The sequence below is a fragment of the Hippocampus zosterae genome, chromosome 6 (genome assembly GCF_025434085.1).
Source record: "Hippocampus zosterae strain Florida chromosome 6, ASM2543408v3, whole genome shotgun sequence".
NCBI classification, from domain to species: Eukaryota; Metazoa; Chordata; class Actinopteri; order Syngnathiformes; family Syngnathidae; genus Hippocampus; species Hippocampus zosterae.
This window is the reverse complement of record NC_067456.1, coordinates 16055284-16078679: the sequence shown is the minus strand read 5'-3', so window position 1 is coordinate 16078679 and position 23396 is coordinate 16055284. Positions and strand designations below refer to the sequence as shown.

At 41.2% G+C, this 23396-nt stretch overlaps 1 protein-coding gene across 9 annotated transcripts in view; it reads left to right on the top strand.

Moving 5' to 3' along the window:
- The window catches only part of pbx3b (pre-B-cell leukemia homeobox 3b), a 60980-nt gene that overhangs the window by 1441 nt on the left and 36143 nt on the right, over positions 1 to 23396 (top strand). For 5 of the 9 annotated variants that reach the window (XM_052068025.1, XM_052068023.1, XM_052068030.1 and 2 more), the window contains exon 2: positions 441 to 514. In XM_052068025.1, coding sequence (XP_051923985.1) covers positions 441 to 514 — 74 coding nt within the window. Of the gene's footprint in view, positions 1 to 434; positions 515 to 23396 lie in introns of all 9 variants that reach the window. The other 4 variants (XM_052068026.1, XM_052068024.1, XM_052068022.1 and 1 more) reach the window with 1 other exon arrangement.

Genomic DNA, 23396 nt, shown 5'->3' with positions numbered 1-23396 from the left:
ATTATTATTATTAAACCATGCGCCCCTGCACGGGGCATAAGAACAGGCTGGGGTGCATTTAATGACGGTGACAATGATCAGGTGCATTTAGCGCCTCATAAAGCTTAAGCACATGAGAGGCTTGTCACTGTGCAGAAAACGGGTTTTAATTGACATGGTTGTCTGTCAACGCAAACCCGACACGTGTTGTTCAGAAAGTTCATGTGCACACTAGCTCTCAAAGAGTAATAAAAGAACTGGAAATATCTCTGAAGGTTCATTGAACGCATCAGTCAAATCATCGAGTTTTATTGACGCGGTGATTAGTTTGATGAAATATTGGCAGCATTGGTTTATTACCTGGGATATCTAATAAGCAATCTTTTAATGATGATCATACAACAGGTATGACTTATCAGTGAACTTATATCAATATTTCTTTTTGTCTTATACTGAAACAGGAAACATGGACTGAACTGTCACAGAATGAAACCAGCACTCTTCAGCGTCCTCTGTGAAATCAAAGAAAAGACAGGTAAGCTTTTTATTTTCAAATGTATTTAAGAAAGTACATCATTTTTCAATAGATGACCTGCAGATCAGACACATTCCTCTCAGTGCCTCAATGACAGTCTGCAATCCAGGTTACAGGGGACAGTTCAGCAAACAGTGAAAGTAGATTTTTAGATATGTAATATTTTGTATACGTCCTTTTTTTCTTCATTTTTCCAAACCCCACACTGCTTGTAGAACTCCCCCCCCCTCCCTACACACACACACACTGGGTTTCAACACAGCCGACTATATGTTCTGTATTATGTACATATAATAAACTGAGCCCTTGCTCAGTTTGTGAATTTTAAACTTTATACAGACATCTTTTTAATTTTCTGAATTTTGGAAATATATAAATAATTGGCGAATTATTCGGTGCAAATTTCACACTTGCTTTTGATTAATATGTTGTGTATTTGAGTGAAACGCTTAATTTTTATGTTATTGTGATGAAACATTAGGGACTGAAATTAAATTGTCACTGATTAGTCACAGTGTAATTGTGCAAAACAAAAGTTCCAAGCTGCCAGTTTCAAAGCTGCCAGTTTTTGAACATACACACTTGCTGAAAATTCCCCAAAATGCATGTCGTAACACAAATCAAAATACTTCAGAATAAATATGGAAATCAAAATTTTAAAAATGATTCTCAGATGCGCCATAGTTTAAGATCACCACTTCGGAAGATTACTAAAATTGCCCCTGCAAATATGATAAGACTTTGAAAATATTGCATCTCACAGAAGTAGATTTGTCATGCAATGCTCAAACAATAAGTAAGCAAATAGGAATGGAATAGAAAAGAAACAATGTTGTGGGTTTGGAGTAATTTTAGCACCTCCGATAACTTGTCAGATTTGTGACCTTTGTGCGGTTTATGAGGAAATTGGCTCGGGGGAGATCATAAAAGTTTATGAACTCCCTCCCTACTCAGGTGCCGGTCACAGAGGCAGACGTAGGGTCTGCATTCGAGCCGAGGTGCTCAGCTTTTTGTCGCCTGTTAAGACAAAGCAAGAGACAGAAGGAGAAATAGGGGAGGATGTCGCTCGTGTAGTGTGACCGTTTTTATTTGGCAAGTAACTTTCCGGTGAACTGTAGACTTTTTAGAATGATATATATGTATATATAAGGTGTGTGTATCAATTTTATATTCCCACAATCACACCTCACGTAATGACCTTCACATCAGGTCCCTCGTTTGTTGCAAACACACTCGATGGGCTCATTTGCAATGGTTCTGCTTTCAAATAAGTGGCACAGTTTTAAGGAGCGGCAAATGTAAATAATGGCAGAGATGACAAAAGCCGCAGATGAAAATGGTGAACGCCCGTGTATATGTACAGCAAGTGCGCTACAGAGGAGGGCTGTGGATGTGTGGTAACCTGTGGTTTGGAGTCACTGACAGAGCTCAGCTGGTGTGGTGGCCTTGCTGACCGCCTTGTTATTGCAGCACACAGTGCACCTTTCACTGGCCCGTGTAGCAGCGCTCAGAGGGATTCCTTGGCCCTCTTCATGTCTCCTCAAATGGCAAACGGGGAGGGCGGTAGGGCTGCGTGTTTGCTATGGAAATGCTCTTTAAGATTGGAACCAAAAGCCGTGTTATTTGCTGAGAGTGTATGCGATATTTTAGGAAATCATTGTTCGGCACAAGTATAATGGCAACTGTTTGCTTAAAAATGTAGTGCAACTAAAGTTTAAAAATGTAGCAATGTATATTATTTTCAAGTTGTATTTGAGAGCATGACTAAGACGACATTGTCGAGCAAACACGAGACGTGCTCAGAACTTTCCAGAACTTTCTGAGTCGTGCGTTTTTGTCGGGCACCAGCACATTTCTACATTTCTAATGCCCTGCAAGTATTAATTCATTTTGATATGCTAATCAAGCATTATGCAAGAAATGAGATTAAGTGGCAGCTTGAAGTCATTTGGCTGCCACTAAATTTAGTGTTTTTAGCAGGAATTTCACCCCCCCCCCCCTCACCCCCTCCGCCGCCACATGCAATTTCCTTGAGTTTGCTTTCCGATAAATGCGTGTGAGAGGTGCACTTTCCCCAGTCCTTTGTTTTCTTTCCTGTAGAAAAATGTCAGTTTAAATATCTAGTGAAATAATTGATTCTCAATCATTTTGGAACAAAGGGCAGCTTCATGCTGTACCTTTGGCCGCAAGCCGTATACGGTGAATGCATTCACAGAAAATTGCCTGCCATTCAAATGAGTTTTGCAGTTATTCTTGCGGCGTTGGGTTTATTTTAACCTGCTGGTGACTCCCCTGTCTTGCTTTCATGCTTGGAAGAGTGGCTCACAGCGGCGGTGGCAGCGGGAGAGGCAAGAATAACAAAGGTGAAAGATTACCTCCATATGGTATTTCTGACCAGGAAGAGAGAGGTTCTGTTGCTGGACTCCTCTCTGAAGTGAGGTTTAATCAATAGAAAGAGATTACAGAGAACTATTACAGGCTAAATCACGGAGTGCCACTGAGAGGCTTAGTCCTCTCCACAGCTCTCTCTGCTGCATCGCCCTGCTTTGGCTACGTATTGACTTGTTGTTTTGCTGACCTTTGACTCATCAGGTTCCAAAACAAGGGGATGGGCTCTGCAAAACGTTGTCCTGAAAATTAAGGAAGGACTGCATTCACATGAATCCTGCACTCGGTTTAAAATGCTAAAGATGCTTTCCGGGATGCTTATCAGTGCTTCCATGTTCAATGTGATGCTGAGCAAGGGAGACGGTGTTAACTAAATACAGGCCAAGATGAGACTGTAATTACCCACAAGCAAGGCAGACTAAAAGCATTACCTGCAGTAAATAGAGTTAGGAGATAAGCATTTCTGAACTCTATTGGGAATGTTTATTTACAACGTTGCCCGACAAACATAATGAGCCAGCTCATTTCAATTCAATTCATGATCGATGCATGCCCTGGTTATTATTTTATGACATATACAGTACTAGAGTATTAAGTGTTAGATCATCGATACTTCTGTATTTGCGGTCAGACCAGAATAGTGTAATGCTTTAATGCAGACTCTTTCATCTTCAGTGAACTCTTGACATCTTGAACAGGAATGAGAAATTCACCCTTTTATAAACACATTTGAGCCGCTTCTCTTGGATTGTCAGTCAGACGTCAGAAATTAATAATTAAAGTAATAAAATGAATAAAAGTAATAATGTTTAACCACTAAAACAAAACTGACCTGTCATGCAAGTATATAACTATCATGTTTTATTTTTAATCAAGAAGAAATCAAACTTTTTTTTGGTAATAACCCTCATTTTAACATTTGTGGATAACAATACCAAGTATTAAAAGAAACATTTTGATTAAAGAGCTTTTAGATCCGTGTTTTAACCAAAACAGCAACCAAAAAAGTGATTGACAAATGCTTTTGATTGGTGGTGCAATACATTAATAAGCACAATATCGTATATATTTTTTTTTCTGCTGAAAGGCACACAGCAAAATACTGGCCTATATAATATAATGAGGTTTGATGTATTTTGCTCATTTTGCCTTTGTGATTTTACTGGTGCTGAAAAAGCTCCAGTGTGCTCACAGGAGAGAACAGCAAGCTATTCAACAGCAGAGACAATTGACTTTGGCCGCTTTTTGTCTCAGGGAGCCCAGCGATGCGGCTGCAGTGACAAGATAGTGTCGTGCCCAATGGCTCTCACGCAGCTGGGTTCCTGACTGGCTTCAATAGCGGGGCTGCTTGCGCTTCCTCTGCTAAAGCGCGACGGGGAAGATATAGCTATTATCTACGCAGCTCCCCAACACCCTTCCGATTCCCCATCAGCAAAGAGGGGATGAGGGTGAGCCAGACAAAGAGAAAGGGGACCAAAAACAAAACAAAACAAAACAAAGAATATGTATCAGTTTCATTTGGAAGGCTAAATGCCTTTGTTCTGCGGCTATAGATATCCTTGCACTGTTACTATTGTCCCAGTGGTGTCTCTCCATCTGCACCCACCTTGCACGTCTTTCCTTCTCGTTCGCTTTCTCACCCTCCCTTCTCTGTCGCTTAAAGCGTTTTTTTTTTTTGCAGGCTCCTGTGCGATCAACAGCTCATAATTGTTTTTTTTTCTTTTTTGCACATACGTTATGCAAATGAGTCTTTATGGCAACTGGCATAACAATTAGCATCCACCAACAATATTTTAGTAGGTTAATTGCAAAATTTCGGAATTGTACATCTGAGCTGTTAATTAGGCATGACAGAGGTGGCAAAATAGTTATCTTCAGGCGGTGGCAGCCAGCAGAGGCTGCTTGGGATGCAAAAGGGAAGGATTGATTGAAATGAGTTTACAGCGCGTGGCTGCTGCAAATTTTCCCTCCTTGCGCTCTCTTTCCCAAGTAAAAAATGTCAACATGAAATAGAACCAAAGAGTCTCTCAAAAATTGACCTTGGTAGAAACACACTGCTGCTGACTTGATATAAAATTTACCAAATAATACTTTCCAACAGACGTTGAATCTATGGTTGTTTTTGTTTGAAGTCACAATTGCAATGTTCATGGTTTCTAATTAATGACCTTCTGTTGCAAAAACGTACAATTGGGTTTGCAAAAATGCTCCCGTTTAAAGAAAAAAAAAGAGTTCATTTCAACAAAAAGGGAACCGAGGAGTAACAATACATCTTGCTGATATTCCGTTGCCCACATGCGCTACCTTTTCCCCCCAGATATCTTTTTTTCCCTTTACTCTTTACTATATTATTATTGTTACTTGCATGTCCCTCGATGGGCGAGCCACTGCACACCATAACGTCACACAGCCAGTTATTAGTACTTTGCAAAGAGGGCTAGGTTGAGACTGGTGCAAAGCAAGTCCTCTCAGTAATGACTCTGCTATTTATAGGTCCCTATTTCATTAGCTCTAGTGTTTCCTCCTGGGACAATAGACACCGTGATGTTCATTTACTCCGTACACATTACATGCGGACAACCGAATGACCGATCATTTGTGAGTGCAATGATGTTGGAAAGAGTCCGGCTGTCCTTTGCTGTCGCTTTTCCTAGCTTGCGTTCTTGAATGCACTCCTATGTTGCTTTGTTCACATCACTGTCACGCCAGGGGCTTACCTGCATTTTATATCCTTGTAAGGTAAGCAATGAAGTTTCAAGTATAAAATCTATTTTGTATCACACGTAAGTATGATTCTCTGATGAAATAGGGAAATTTGCATGGAAGAAAACGAAGGCCTTCTCCTCACTGCCCCACCGTTCAGCGTTTCCCTACATTAGAATGATGTATTGAAAGCAGAAATAGGAACAAAAAAAAGGACGGCAATGCAATGAAATTTTAATCAGCGTCTTCTCCCGCTTTAATAAGGCAAATAATTCTTATTGGCTGCTGTGTTAAGCTTTCTAATATTTAATTCATAACAAACCTCGCATTATTCTGTGTTCGCCTTGAGTTCAGGTTCACATTGCTGCCTTCCAGGAGGTAACTGTGGGGAAAATGAAGTGCACACTGCGCGTTTTTTCAATATGAGATGAGGCACACTACTATTAAATTGTTTTGATGTTGTCTTTTGAAATAAAATATGCAAGTATAATACCTTTAATTAACTATTGTACTGGGAGACAGCAATGGCCCCAGCCGCTGATCAGCGCGTAAACACTGACTGTCCTGCCTTTGTAATTTAGCTCGCTGTCACTATGGTATGACCATTGGTTGAGCATACCATTTTTTTTCCTGTTATTATTCTAAGTCCTTGAAGTGCATTTTTGTGTCTGAAGTAATGGAAAGATGGCAATGGGCCAGCAGGCTAGGTGCTGGCTCAAGTTACACTGAAACAGCGGGCCCTGTTTTCGTCTCTCGGTGAAATGGCTTAATTGGTGTCAGAGCCCCAGGGATAAAGGCTTCTTGCTCTGAAACACAGCCACACAGGCCCTGTCTTCCCTCAACCGGCAACAGCGGCCGGCGTCTGCTGGTGAACGAGCACTAAGCCGTGGCTTAACAATACCAAATGATGTTTGGGATGACAGAAATTAATATGCGCTTGTTCCCAGAAAGCTATGATTAATGACGGCGAGCGGGGGAATGCTGTTCCTCTCTTTGCTCCTCTTTGATAGGCTTTGAAAAACAAAACAAAAGACAGCGATACAATGTTCTCCCCTCTTTCGAAAGTGGCCGTCATCAAGAGTACAGAAGTGTACTCAACTTGGCACGAAGCATAGCAAAGGAACGTCTCAACGCGGACACGCTTATAATTACAACTGAGAGCATTTTAAATAACCTGAGTGTCACAGTGATTTTATTTTTCATAACATAACAAACGCAAGATGATTTAAAGTGATAATATGGCTGAACTGGCACTCAATACAGCGCAGGCTGTGCCAAGGCCAAACAATCCTAATTTGGACCAGCACCAAATTGTTAGGCCTTCATAGATACCCACATCATGCTGCATTTTGTCATTAGGGTTCATGCATTATTCAGTGAGAAATTAAGCAAAACGTTTCTCTTTGCGTCGTAAACAAAACCAAAATCCGTAAATTTAGCCTCACCATCGGTCGTTCACTCGAGGCCCTTTTCTTCAAAAATTTTGTGAGAAATCGATGATTTTTGCAACAATCCCATGGCTGTCAAAATCCATCCGCATTTGAAAAAGGTCAAAATAAATCACTTCATTTGCAAAACTAAGTCATTCCTTTAATACACACAAACACACAAATTCAGCCGGCGCAAAACGTGTGAACAAAATGGCGCTGCGCTGTTGCCATGATAATGATCTGTATGTCTTGTGTCCTAGGTGGAGACACATGAATATGTAATTGTGTCTGCAAGAGAGAATCCCCAGACCCTTCTGTTCATTTCTTACTTTCTCTACTGTAATGCGCCCCCCCTTCCCTCCGCGGAAGTTCCTCACTAAGTAATGGTGAATTAACATGATATAAATTGCAACGTAAGGGGTTTCTCTGGACGTTTATCTCTTCAAAATGCAGTTTGAAATTCAAATGGCAAGTTTTGTCAACCGGCATTCTGCTGACTTGGTGCGTGCGTCTCATGCTGGCTTCTTGAAATAAGCACTCCCTCTGTCAAAATGATTGATGTGCATTAAGCGTGCACTTTTTACATCACGCCGTTCCGGAAGATGATGTGGGCGCATGGATATGAGTTAAACAGTGAATGAGTCTCCGATTTTATCGATCCATTTGTAGTGCTGGTGCTCCCGCAGACGGTCGTCAGCTTTGACCGCCTGCGTCAGCGATGCGCGCCGACAGTGAGCTCCCGTCCTCATTGCGGGTGCATTTGCTTGATCAAAGAACAACAGCGACGGTCCCGTGCATTCTTGTCATCTTGCGTTTGTAGGAAACGGACAGAAACCCCCGTCCTCAGGTTACTCTTTGTGCCCTAAATGCAATTAAGTAAAAGCTTTCCATGCAAACAGAATCAGTTGTTGAGGGACGGGAGGTGTGGTTCCTCTCCTCTAAATATTCAGCATTAGTTGTTAAATTTGTGTGTGTGTCGTGTGTGTGTGTGAGTGTTGGCGGGCCTGATAGGCTGCAGTGTGAAGGTGAAGTGCGTGATGCTTGGAGATGCCTGTGTAAGTATGCAGAGCACGGCAACCGTCGCCCGGGTGCTGAAGGAGAGCATGGAGTGGCAGAGTTAATTTATTTAATGACTGAGCGTCTTATATCTCCCAAGCCCTGATTAGAATCCATGCTTGATGAGGGAAGCGATAGAAGGCTTTGCACTGCCCCCAGGCCTTTGCACATACATTCTTACTTGGCTTTTTTTTTAATCCACCCCACCACCACTGTAGACTTTTGGTCTTATTTAAAAAAAAAAAAAAAGAAGAAAGAAAGCTGGACTACTTCCACTTTTTGGGGCAACTTTGGGGCTGCGATGAAGACCATATCCATACAAATGCAGGAATGTTTAAAACCTTGCTTGTTTTTTTTTTTTTTTTTAATAATTTTTACTTTTTTGCTTTGGCACTCTGAACCCATGCGGTCAGCATTGCTGATAATGTACTTTTGGAAAAACTTAAACTTTCATTTTAATGTTTGTTTATGAGAAACTACTGCCTCCCTTTTCTTAAGTGACCTGTTTTGTTTGTATAATTGAGTGGTAAATTATGCATAAAGCGAATTTGTATCATTTGATTGGAAATAACCAGACAGTGAGAGAAGATAAGTTGTCACTTCTTTACTCCCAAAATATTGATATTTTCATGACCAAAAATTCCATGTCCAGGATTCTCAATACATGCGTATAAAATGTTGTTTCATGATAAAAATTGTGATTCCTCAACAGAGATGTTAAGATCACAATGTATAAATAATTGGTAATATATAAAAACAATGCAACTAGTGAAAAAGTCATCATTTATGTCCAGCCATCCATTTTTTAAACCAGGTTGCGAACCATCAATAATGTCTTTTACACAATTTACTGCGTGACGGTTTCGGGAAAGTCTCAATTTCACATTCGTAATTCTTATTTTGCAAACATTGTTTCTATTAAATTTCCAAAACTTACTTTCCCCAAGACATGGAGTGGGTAATAGTGTCTTTACTGTGAGGGCTTAGAGATATATGTGTGTGTGTGTTTTTCTTAATTTATATCTTTACACCTTTTATGTGTGAACACGGAACAAATATGCATTTGTTTCTGTGCAAGTGTGAATTTTTGTGCGGCGGGCTCTGTGATAAAAGCACCGCGCTGGTGCACTCTATGAACGTGGGAAAGCCAAACAGAGTGTGTCACTTTGGCAGCACAGGCTGTCAGCTATGGGGAGCTGCAGTTATAAAAATCATGACCTTCCTCTTTGCCAGCATGCCTCTCACAGAGCCAATGCTCTGCCCTGTAGATCTGTGCTGGCGGTGGGAGGGAACACAAACAGCGGGGGAAAAAAAATAGTCCAAAAACATAATTGTGAGTGGCTGTGGGTGGCAATATAATGAAATACTTCTTAGAGCGGTCATGAAAACGAAGGTGAGGCAGAGGAACCAAATGGAAGGGGGATGAAGGGGAAAAAACCCCAGAAAAAACCCCAAACTTCCCGGCTTCTTCTTTTTCCACAAGCTATCATCAGTAATGTCGCGGCAGCCTCACAAAGCTGAAATTATTTCTTCAGGCGTTGCTGTCAAGTGTTATTCAAATAACTCCAGCCTCACATTTGAATAACAACCGACATTTTGAATTAATTAATCAGACAAGATAGTCTGGGCCTTTTCTCATTAGTCTACAGGTCAGACCGGGGAAGATATATGCGCTGGTGATGATATACTTGTCTTTAATAGTGATTTATGGAGATTTTGGATTGTACTCAATTTGTCAAAGGGCCTGCTAGCAGAAAAATAGGACAATGCATATTTCATTACCTAATCTTTGATACGTGATGCTGAAAGATACTGTCCAGTTGTTTAGATGCGCTTTCATAGTCACTCTTCTTGATTCAGGGTCGTGTAAACACACACACATACACACACACACACACGCACACACACACACACACACACACACACACACACACACACACACACACACACACACAGAACCCCCCCTTCACCCCCCCCTCACACACACACTTTTAATCTCCTTTCATAGATCTTCCCCATTTTACTTTTCCTATGCAATTAAGCTTGAGCTGTAAATTATAACTGTGTCGTACTTTAATTATCACGGTGTAAAAATAGAGTTCCTGTCTTTGATAGGATTTCATTAACTCACTCAGTATTCCATGCCAAAGTCAAACTTTTTCTTAATGCAGGGAGATATGAATTGAACATTCTTTAAGGATAAGTAAAATAAGATTTTACTCTCCCAGATAAAGTTTAGACATGTAGCTTGACTATTTGAACGAGTGTTTTTTTTAGTAACTAAGCAGGAATGTGTGAATGACACGAGGAGTAATGCAAGCATTAATGATCTGGTGCCACCTGCCATTTTAGGTTTAAGATAATCAACACATTCCATTTGCAATAGATTTTTACAAGCCCGGGTAGAAGACAAGCTGCAAATGCAGCGTGTGTCTGTGACGGGTTGCTAATCTGAGAGTGTGCGCTGGGAGTGTGTGCGCATGATTGGAAGGATACTGCGATCTGTTTCCGTCGCGCCGAGCAGCCCACACAAAATGCACCAACAGCGGTGTGACAAAACATTGAAACAAATTGCTGTCAGGCTGCCGTAACAGCAAGTGCAGCGATTTTTATCTGACGTGTGGATGCCCTAGACATGCAACACTGACATGTATCGCGAAACACCTTTGAAAGCCAGGCGATAACAAACCGCTGCATAACAATAGTCATCATTATTATTACTCTTTTCTTCAAGAGTCAGGCCAAGATAGAAAGATATGCATGCGTGCGTGTGTTTAAAGTCGTGATAATAAATGATCCTGGGCTCTTCTTAGCATGGCTTAGTAAAAATGTACAGTTCAACTGAATTATGCAGCCTTAACAAAGAGAATAGAACGTTGTTTTATATTCATACGGAATAATTTATTGCTCAGAGCAAAGTCCCTTGTTTTGTTTGCATGCTGACTGTAAACTAATTCCAAGGCTAGGACATCGGTTTAGATCGGTCTGTTATCATTATCCACAGGTGGATCATGTTGAGGACGCATACGTCTATGTGCATTGGTAATCCTTTTATTTTTATTTTTTTTGTTTTTTTTTTGTCTGTCTGTGGTGCCAAAGCTGCTTTTCCCACATGTACAGTAGCTAAAATGGATAATGGTGTCTACTGAGTAAACACTTGGTATTCAAATGATCCTCATTGCTTAAATTTTTTTCAGATTCTGTGATACAAAAAGAGTCACTGCAGGATGCACCGTCTATTCTCTGCTGCATTGTTATTTTCTCCCTTATAGGTTCCTAATGAGGAATCGGCGCTCATTATGATTTTAAGGATGAGAGAAGAAAGCTTTTAATTAATGATATGTAAATGGTTCGGAATTGATTATGTTACAATATCAAGAGAGATGGGTAGAAGCTGTGGTGTAATATATTTTAATTAAGAATTAATTAAAAATGATGGCAATTTTATGGAGGCTCACCGAAAATTAAAAATATATATATATTCTCTGTCACAATGAAATCGGCCCCTGATTAAATAAACAGACACGTGCAGGTAGTATTCATTGAGGAGTTACATGTAATAGATCCCAAGAAGAATTATACTGAAGATTAAAAAAATAATAATCATAAAATCCGGATGCTTGCGGTGTGTCGTGGTCGACCGCAAGCTGAGTTGTCTGGGGTTAATGGTGATTTATCTCATTCCTAATTCATGAGATCCTCCTGGTCTGTGTTGCTTGGATCAATGGCGCCATGTTTGCCTTTTCAAATTCAGCATCTACAATTAGATTTGCAATATGAAACGACGATACAAAGGCGGGATTTTTCCTCACTTGTGGCCCGTGAATGCCTACTTCAAACAATATCAGCCTTTTTATGAGGTGAACAGATTTGTGTGAAGAAGATGATCCTCGTTAACCTTTTTAATTGCTGTCTGCTTTTCTTTCATTCCTTCTTCGGGGCAGACGCAAACAGAAGACATTAGCTGCATTAATGGTGTGAGCCGCTATTAAAGGCAGCGACGTCTTTGTTTTCTGCTAACGGTGGCATGCATGCGCTGTGCTAAACTCGGCGATCAATGGCAGCGAGGCTGCTATCACAGCACTTGGAGCAGGCGTAGCTCACGGGGGAGGGAAGTGGGGGTCCCTGGTGGTTCATTTTGATTGGAGCACAGAGTTTGGTGTTGAAAGGCGAGGGGGAGAGACAGGCTGTTGGAAGCAAATCCCACTGGATCAGTTAGAGCTTTGCAACAAAAACACCTTGATTCCCAGGAACATTTGCTTTGGAAAAGGGCGAATTTAAATAAACAGGCAACCGGAGAACACAGTGATCTCAAGCATTTCTGAAGTTTTATGTGTTCAGAGAGAGATAGTGCAGTTCAAGCTGAGAATCAATTTGCAATTCATGTTTCATATCACAGTGAATAGCTGCTGTGTGAAGGGGGTGGGTGATTGAACTCTGAATTCTGGACATCGTGTTTGCTACAAAGCTCTCTGAAAAACAATAACATAAGGTAGCAGGAGGTTTAAAGACGCAACTCATGCTGTAGGTTTGTGCGTGCATACTTGTGTATGTGTCATCTCCGCAGATGTTTTATGAGCTAACCAATCTGTTCAGGGCGTCATGGAGGATGTGCTGCTTGGAATAGAGCGAGTGCCGAATGGATTAGTAGTCCAGGTCCCCGCTCGTATCATGTCTCGTGTAGCAGCTTGGAAGCAACATCAGCATCCCCATGTACACACACAAAGCCATGATGTAAATAGAAACATGCTCACAGGGCGGGCGAGCATATATATATATATATATATATATATATATATATATATATATATATATATATATATATATATATATATATATATATATATATATGTGTGTGTGTGTGTGCGTGTACTGCATACTGTGAATGTTGGGCAGTGCATCTTCTTTTTTACATCGGCAACTAGTTGTAAATACATCACCGTCAGAATCGTTTTTTCTCCACCTATCGGCATTTCACTGTTCAGTATCTATGGAGGCCTTTTGTCAAAAACGAAAGTTCCGCTGCCTTTTGTGGCATCATTAAGTCGTACTCTTCGCACCCTACACTGACCCAGAGACCACAGAAAAGATAATGTTTTATAGATATAAAGGCACTTGCGGCCTTCCAACACTCATTATAGCTGTAAACACTGCTTCATTTGATTATGAAGCAAAACCCATCATATGGTGTCACTGAAGTCAGGGATGCCTCTGTAAATGGTTGTGTGTGTGTGTGTGTGTGTGTGTGTGTGTGTTGGTCTGTACTTTTCATGTTAGCGAAAGAAGTTATGTTCTCAGAGATCATTACTTTCACCGGTCGTGGCTAACAGCAGCAGCAGCAGCACTGGCTTCGACAGAGAGTGGCGGAAGATGGTGGGGGGAGGGGGTCAGCATCTGAACTGGATGATGGGAGCCAGAACATGAAACAATGCTGGGGGAACGTCTGGTGGGTTCGCTGCACAGAATTACAAGCGAGGGAGCAGGCCTGCTGAGGCAATTACAGCTTAATGGGGTCATTTGGAAGGCAATTGCCAGGGGTTAATGTAGTATGGAGAGATGAGGTGAGATTGAAGTAAAATTTTGGGTTAGAAAATGTGTTCAAATGAAAAGGGAGCAAGTGGCCCGATCGCACCCTGGTGGACTGGCGGAACTTGAACGCAGAGAGATGCTGATGTAAGGTTACAGTACGTGCACCACTTCGGTTAAAACACACCTGTGTGCTTGTGCCGTGTTTTTGCTCTACAAATGCCCTTCAACCCTGAACAACGTCTGCTCCGTTTGACTTCTCCCTCCTAATCGCAACATATTCTCGTTGTTGTTTATTTTTGCTTTAGTTCCGCCGCAAAGATTACAGGAGCCAGTGATATAATTGAAACAGCGCAATATATGCCGGAGAAGCTATAAGAGACACCTTAGAGAATGCTTTAAAAGGTTCATTATACACTGTTGCGTTATCCAGTTCATTACCTTAATTGCCCAACATAAGCTGGCGCTGGAAGGCTGCACTAGAGCTTTGGGAAGGATTCTTTGCCAGGACCCCCTGGCCCTGGTCTCATCTCCCTGATCCCCTGATTTGTAGCTCGCAGACCAATCATGCTGAAGCCCAACTTTGATCAAAGTCAAGTTTACTTAAGTTGAGCCATGTGAAATCCTCTGGGAGCTGCCATGTGTGCTGAGGCGGAGGAGGTAGCACTGCCGCTGCGGCTGCTGCGGCTGCTGCGGCTGCTGCGGCTGCTGCGGCTGCTGCCTGTGACCGTGTTGGATCAATGCAAAAGAGTAGATTTATCATCCGCCTTTTCAAATCGCAAGCGTTCTTACGCGCTAATCTTCACGAATCAAAGTGAACATGACTGGTGAGTGGAGATTATTTGATAGTCCACATGCTCTATTACTCCAATCTCCTTCTGTGTGTCTCCCCTCCCTGCCCCTCAGCATAGCTTTTGGCCATGAGCCGGGCATTACACTGAGACAAATTTTCCCAGGCTCCCCAAAGGCTCCCCATTTGGCCTTTACCCATTAGTAATGTTCCAAATCATTTGCAAAAGAATCTATTTGCTCTGTAAGAAAATGGATTCAAGACTTGTTTTACTGGAATCCACGCCCACAGGTCAAACTTGACTTCCTTTTACTTTATAGCTTCTTTGGTTTATTTTAATTGGTTGATGGTTTTATTGCAACGGCCACTTTTCTCTGTTCATTCTTTTTGACTGCAATACTTTACGTTATAGAGGTGGCGAAGCATTGCCGGTGCTGCAGGGAGGCAAAAGGATGATGCAGCTCTGTTGTCATTTTAGAGTGACAAATAGACAGTGGCAGACCATCAGAAAGGGGGAAGAGTGAAATGGTGTCACTGACAAACTGCTCTGTCCTTTAGGCCCTTTGGCCTCCAGAGTATACGGCACATACAGTGTTGACCTCCGGTCAACTGCAGTGTGAACAGGCTGTCCGGTGATCCCCCCGTTCCCCTTTGGAGAAAATCTTCTACTATTACACTCATCATGCTCATCCACTTATAATTTAAATCAATTCCTTTACTCAAGTCATTTTTGTGTCCCGTGGAGAAAAATAAGTAAGACATTTCGGTGATTATCAGGTCCGCGAAGCAAAAACCTCACGTCCAAAATGAGTACCGTTGCACTTCAAGACTATTTTGACCCCTCATTCATGTCACTAAAACATCTCATCAAATCCGGCCATCTTCCTGTTGGAAGGTCTAAAAAGAAAATCAATGCTGTAATCTTTTCTTTTTGCCTCCCGCAATTCGTAATTGAAATGGAAAATCAAATGAACGGCGAGCAGATAATTGTTTTATCAATATTTCCTGCCTGCCCTACAAGGGTCAGTGCAGAATGATCATGAGTCCGGGATATGACGAGGACAAAATGTGAAATTGAACAGCTAGGAGGCAATAAATCAGCCTTGACAACCAAGAGTGACCGCCATGTAGCTGCACACGCTTTTCCCTTCAGAATATGTCCTGAAGCTACCACGCTAAATAGGGACTATTCATCTCATTATTGTTGCACTTAATATTATTGATATCAAATTTCATTCTTACAGTCCAGACAGGAAGTCAAGGTCACTTGTGCTATAGTTGTTGTCGCTCTTGGTACGTGATCTCGAGTGTATAATAGAGGGCAAATAATTTAGTGGGCTTGAAAATGCCTTTGGGGAGCTGCTGCTAAACAACAAACCTTTTTTTTCTCCTACAAGAAACAATCTTGTCTGGAGTCAAACCATTGCCATCCTTAGAAAAAAAAAAGGTTCAGTCTCCAAGTATATGTGTAATCTTTTGTAAAAGTACGTGTAAGATACCAAATTACAACAATTGCGATGTTCAAATTTAAAAAAAAAAAAAATTAAGACATCCAAAGAAATGGACACATTATTGTTTCAAAATTCTGAAAAAGCCCCCCTGGGTGGCTCAAGTTAGTTAATACCAAAAAGGAAATCTGTCCCATGTTACTTTCTTTGGGGAATTTAAATGAACGCATCGAGACAAAATGCGAATGTAAATACTAGAATTAATAGAGAGCGGAAGCACTCGTTGGGCAAGTGATGCCCATTTCTATCTGTCTCCTGCAGTCACAAGGCATGGACCAAAATGCGTGATTGATTTAGGTGAAGGGTGTTAAGGAGACGGCAGAAGAATGTCACAAACAATGAATGGTCACAGCTCCGAGGAAAATCAATGACAGAGGTTGAAGTCGGTCTCGTGTGCTACTTGGCAATGTTACACCAGTTGTGGGAAAAGAGCTGTCTTCTGCCATCGGCGCTCTGATCAAAAGCCAAACTTGATCGCTTTAATGAAGGCGGATACAATAAAAGTGACAAGTGAAATATAGACACTGCAGCAGGAATGCTTTAAGTGGCAGCTCTGCTCGATAGCTTGAACTTCATTTGAATTTGCTACTGAGGGTTGAGGAGGCAACACTCCCACATCGTGTGTCTGCATTGCATCAGAATGGCCCGCTGGTTGCCTGTTGGGCAACTTTTTGCAAAGTCTCTTACAATGACAGCAAAACTGAATTGATTTTAGCAGTACAGTTTTACGATTTGTATCTGACGTGCATCTTCTGAGTACAATATAGGGCCATTATACGATAAATAGACATTAACTCTTGAATGAAATGGGGGAGAATCATTGGCAGAGGGTCTTACAAAGTGACGACCCCCCCCCCCCCCCCACACACACACACACACAATTTGTTGGGATTGCAGTTGTACGCTTTGCACCATATGCTACTTTCCTCTTTAGCTGGGATTATGCCATCATTATTGCTGATAAAAGCTGTTTACTGCCTTGGCTCCAAATCGATGCTCGGGGCGCACTGAAACTGGCATTCCCTCTCCACAAGAGTTCATTCCTTGCCAGCTGCTCAGGATTCAACTCCTTTGTTTCAGATTTCACAGTTTTTGTAATGTTGATTTTCAATTCATCCCCGCCTTGTCCCATCTCTCTCCCACAGGTTTCTTCCGCATTAGCATGCGTTTGCAACAATTTGACATTTACATTTGATTCGCTTGCAGAAGATTGAAGGTGTCTCAGACATAGCCGGGCATAAAATATTCTGACAAGCCTGCTTGCTCCAGGAGAGAATGTACTCATTTCTTAAGTGACAAAATACAATCATGGAATTGAAAAAGCATTGAATCTGGAACGATCACAAAGGGCTCCCTTCTCACGCTGGTACCAATCAATGGTCTAATCACTCAATCCAGATGCAGCTCGACAGCTGTGTTAAGATAACAACTGGTTCACATGACAATAGCAGCCTCAATGACCTTCTGTGTCTCATATTAATAATGTAAAACCAACACAAGACAACCACACCCCCGGTTCTCATGCCGCCACTGTTAAACTACCTTTTTGCTTTACCATCAAAGGCTACTCAGACGAAGCCATGTTTGAAGGAATGATCCATAATGACACTTTTTTTTTCTTTCCTGTTTTTAACCGAGGCTCCAGGTCCCTTAAATAATGTCTTTCACTCTTCCTGTAGCTCTCTACTACCCAGGGAAATCATGGTGATCAATATTTCCCATTTTAGAGGAACTGCAGCAAACAGTCACATTAGATTTACTGTAGGCCTCTGTTAGACTTTAATCAAGATGTAATTTAGATACAACCAAACAAAACTATTCATCTATTCTACGCTGTCCATGCATCGTGTGTCTATTCGTCTCCGTCTCTTGGTCGATGTGTCCGCCTCTGTCTGTCTCTCCATCAGCCGTCTATCCATCCTAGCTATGGGTTGTCATATGGATGTGCTTTCGTAATGTCTTCACAGCACATAAATCTCAGCATGCTATCGCACTACTTCTGAATATTGGTCATGGGCCATTGAACAAAACAGCTTAATGCACCCTTCACCATTTCGGTCGCGGCAGAAAGTGGAGACTGCTGACTGGCTGACACCAGGGATCAAACACTTTGGAGTTCATTATCGTGTTGTTGTCAAAGATTTAATTAATTTAAAGGATTGGGATATATAGTCACCTTGTTGACTATATGTGTTCTCCGGCCAAATCTGTATCCCGATTAGCTCTACTGCAAATTCATCTCTTTATAATTGTGAAGTGGTGCATTGTTCGGTGAGCATGCTTATAACTCAAAACACTCACATTGCAAATATATCTTTTCACAGATCACAAATCAATGAAAATACCATTAATCCATTCCAGCCTCTCCAGAAAAAAAAATGTTGTGACGTGTTTTTGGTGATGTATTCTTGTTGGGTTTTTTTTAGCACTCTATAATATTATATTTGCTAAAACAGACCGAATTAAAAAGATTTAAAAAAAAAGAACCAAACAGCTTTCTTCACACTTGGTATTAAACAACATGAAGCCTTTTTTGGGAAGACATTTTCCATTTGCCAGAGTGCTGCTTGTTGCGAAGTGAGTTGAATTGAGTTTTTTGCCACCATACAAGTTGTGTGCAAAAAATAAATAAAATAAAAAATTAAAAAATCAGCATGACGGCTCATATCTTGAAAAAGATGATTTGCTCATACCTCAAGGTACCACTGTGCCTGTATATTATAGTTATATATATATATATATATATATATATATATATATATATATATATATATATATATATAATAGCTTTGTGTATGGTGTGGTTGTTCATACTCAATATCTCCTACCCTCATTGAAATATGTCCAATAATAATACCTGCCTGAAATTTTGGACGACAGTGTTCATTCACAATTGTTAAAGCTCCACAAATCTCAACAAAAAGAACAAACAGACAGAAAGTTCTTACAAAACAAGAAGAGACCAGTTACACTCCATTGTTTCCAAATCAAGTCTGCTGAAACAACAACCCAGCAACTGAAAATACATTGAATGACTTTATTGTGCAGTCCACTTCGCGACCAAAACAACAATAGCGGCTCACAAGGCTATTTATGCTGGTCGAGTGTGTCCTTAAGTGACAACACCAACAACTGACATGACATGCATATGAAAGTGTTTCAAGTCATTTTTGAAGGTCAGGGTGAGGAGTGATCATCTGTTGTCCATGAATTATTATTTTATTTTTTCCACGGCAAAGGGGCAACATAGTCAGTTTGTTTTTACTTGATGATTGTGCAAACATATTCTTGGTAGCTGTCCAGATGGCTTTAAGTGCTCCTCACTAGTTGTGTGCAATGCGGAGAGTTGCGGCCTCTTCTTGATGGCAGGTGGTGATGCAGCGTGTGTGGTCCCCATCACAGGTGTGTGCAATTAGCCTGACAGCTAGTCCCGGACTTCAATGAAATAGAAGTCTCCAGTGTTGATGTGTGTGCGTTTAAGCATCTGCCTTTGCCTGTGTAAGTGCGAATGTATGTGCGCCTAATAGTCACCCATGTGTATAAAGCGCTGTGTGGCCTTGCGATTGTCTCACATATCCCACAGTTGGTGCAGCAGGATGGTCCACACTACGTGGGCTTGATTCAAAGTGTCTGGGTGTTGTTACGAGGCCTGGAGAATCGGTATGTCATTTATTGAACATGCTGTTGTGGGAATCGGACTTGGAAGAAAGGAGAGGGTAATGTATTGGAAAATATCCCTTTCGGCATTTCAGCATTACTTGTCACAGGGCAGGCTTAAAACGTTAGCTTGATAGTTATTAACCCTAATCCAGGCATAAACACAAATCCTCAAGCACCAGCCCAATTAATAATTAGCATAATTAACATGCATTTTAAACAGGGCCCGGTCTTGTCATTGCCAAGGCAAGGATGGAGGTAATTAGGGCTAACAGAGCAGCGCCTAGGGCCCGCACCCGCGGACGTGCTGCCGTCATTTCCCAGCGCAGGAATTGACAAGTGCAAGACAAGCTCTCTCTGCTTAGAGCGAAACCCTCTTTGACAGAATTAATAGTTGACAAACCATTCCTAAAGCCTCTGCATTGTTTCTGTCACTGGCTAGGTTTGATGTCACTGTTGGACATTATAAATCAATAGTGTCAGGATTTAGCAATGTTTATAGCCTGCAATGGTTTATTATTTCATGTGACTGTCATGGACAAATAGTATTTATCGCGGTGGTCTATAAATTACAGCAGACACACTGTTGGTTTGCCCAAACCCAGTCAGCTCTTACCAAGACCATTCCAATGTCCGCTTACATGTTTAGAGTAATTTATTTTCCCAGCCGTAGGCCCACATTTCCCTCTGGTTTCCCACACTCCTCTGAAACAAATTGGGTCTTGATTGCTCAGTCTTCTCTGACACATGAACAGGATATGCTTGTCCCATTTCACACGCCAGGTCTTAAAAGGTACACATGGACTGTCTTTTATCAATCAACTTCTCTTCGGGCCGGTTGCAAGAATGTAATTTTAGAATTTCAGTTTGGTTAGAGGCGGTGCCTTCTGTCTTTATCGTCACATTTTAAAATGGTCACTTTCAACGTGAAAAAAAAACTATACTTGAACGTTGCTCCTAAGCGCTTTACGACAATTAGCAGTTTGAATCAATGCACTGCCAGTCACATCTTGTAAGATTGTGTGAACACACGGACTCATCGATGCGTGAATAATGATTTTAGGTCGCATGACTTTCACATGGATTTCATCTCTTTATTGACCATAATCATGAGTTCTTGACAGTTTGACTCTTTTATTGCCTGAGCTGACCAAACATACTGTACGATACACAATACTACTTCTACCTTCGTAACATTAAGAGAGTTATAAAAATAGGAATGTGTGACCAAATGTGTGCCCAACAAATCATACGAGTGAATCGTTGTGGCGACTCCTGATGGGACTGGTCGAAAGTCACAGCAACAACACAATTTGAAATATTTTCTATGCATTACAGTGGTAAAATCTTTATTTTATATATGTACTGTGCTTGAATCCACTACCCAGGATTACGTCTGCCAGGTATGCTAAATTTCCATGCAATCCATGGAGTTTGTCACAGGATGGGCACAAACATCCATTTGCTATCACATCAGAACGAGCTAAGTAAGAGATATCATTGCTCGCTTTCCCAATGTACGATCAATGAATTATTTGTAACCGAGCAATGGTAGTACTTGTAGTAAAAATCATCAGCACTGCTTAACGTGCAAAACCCTCTTTTAAATTGAACATGCAATTTAGCGCCCGCTATTTAGGATGCAAGTAAAAGATAGCTATCTCAGTAGATCAAATGCAACATGGTCCTACAATCTGTTGTCATAAAAATGAAATTAAGGGTCACTTTTTCGGATCATAGTGAATTAGACCCTTCGGGGCCTATTTTGGTCGACCGGCGCCCTTGAAATAAGTTCAGTGAAAATTTGCAAAACGTTATTTATTTATACCAGCGAGAGTGAAGTCTTACTTAAAGATTTCCTTTATTTGTCCCACACTGGGGAAATTTACAATTATTTGTTGGCGGGCTTGGTGCGCCTCTCTTTGTGTTATGACGCCGCACAATTTGTCGACTGCACTTGGCGTAAAAATGGCCACATCTTAACTTTCATGCTGGGGCAATAGTCTAGTTAAGTGTGTTTGTGAATTCGGGAGATGCACCGCGACTCATTTCCTGCCGCAAAACCGACGCATCTGCAAAATTTCTAACAAAAAGTAGACTACATTTTAGACTCGGTGAAAGCAGGTCACACTTTGCACTAGACTGTCACTGTGATGGAAAAGAGGGCCCTTAGTCTGTTAACCTGGAGTTTTCTTCACACACATTGCCTAAACAAATGTTGAAGTGGGATTTTGCTGCTTGATATCGAATGGACAATTTTTAGTTCTATCAATGCTTTTACAGATTTTTCGTGAGCTGAAAATAGAAACGAGAATATGAACCGATCCAAAACAGTGCTATTGATCAAATGTGCCATGGGCAATAAGGTCCATGTTCAGAAGGACAGCCATTAGTTGCTCCCGTGTGCTAATTCATTGCCGCGTGGAGGCGTAGCCGTTAGAATGCTAATTCTCTACTATGATCTGACAGCTGGGGTAAAGAAAGGGCCTAGCGTAGGGGAGCATGGCGACTGAGTGCTGTGGGCTTCCATTTTTGGTAATGAGGGGGATTTCGCGGTGGTGGGTGCCCAGAAAAAAAGGGGGGGTGCGCAACTGACCCCATGCTGTCTTTGACCCCCCACCCCACCCCCTTAGCAGAAATGATATAAAAGAAAGATGACATTTGGTGTCCACATTTAACTTGCATTTGCAGTCCACTTGAGAGGTCCAGTATGCATGACCTACCTTGATTAAGCCCGGGGCTGCGAGGACTGTACCCTTTAGACTGAAACAAAATGTGGAGGCTCAGACGAGAAAGCAGAGCCTGTATAATTGGGCCAAGTAAAGCTGCGGGAGGCAGCCAGTCTCCGCTTTGCCTTTTGTATATTCATGACCCCCCCGACTTGATTGATGGAAGGATAGCATTTGGTGACACTGTCATTTGCAAGTTGAAAAGGTAGTGCAGTGGCTGAAGCGGTGCTGTGGCTGTGCCTTAGAAGGAGCATCGAGAGGAGGCTCATTTCTATGCTGATGATATCCAGCCCCCTCTCATTTTCTTTGTCTCCGTTAGAAGGACATCTGCTGACAGCACATAGTTGAAAAAGGACCAAGTTGAAAATGAAAAGGGAAGCTCAAAACATGCATTGCCGTGTTTACGTTGTAAAAGCCCGCGCATGAAACATGATTGTAATCAGTGCAAAAGTTCGCTGTTTCATATCTGCATAATTGTGTCTCATATTTCAGAGAAATGAAGCCATTTGGAGCAGATAAGAAACATAGCACGAAAATAGGACTCACACATTTTCTGATCTTGTTATTCGGGCCATCAAATAACTAATCCATCAATAGGGCTTTTCGAACAGATCAAAATAACACCATTAGTTTCCTAACAACAGGTAGTTTTCTCATACTTTCATGTCAAATTATTTGTAAATCATCCACATGAATTTTTATTACAGTCAAATATAATGTTTGATCACATACAGGGCGGGTGACATGTAACCAGACATGAAAAACTGATTACCAGTAACTGACCATCTGAATAAAAAATAAGATAATAAAAAAAATAAAATAATAAAAAGGCAATAAGAAAATAAGAAAAGACATTAAGAAATCACCATTAGTGTTGTCTGTTAGAAAAAAAACAAACATTTTTGTCATGACCTCAGTCATACTATAAACTTTCTCGTAAATTTCTAATGACTCATGCCTTTCACAATGTCATATTGTTTTAATATTTTCAGAGAAGTAAAATATTTTCTTGTACTTCAACTACTACTAATAATAATTAAATCATTTACACACTACACACCATACAATGACATTTTAATACATTTTGCTCCGAAA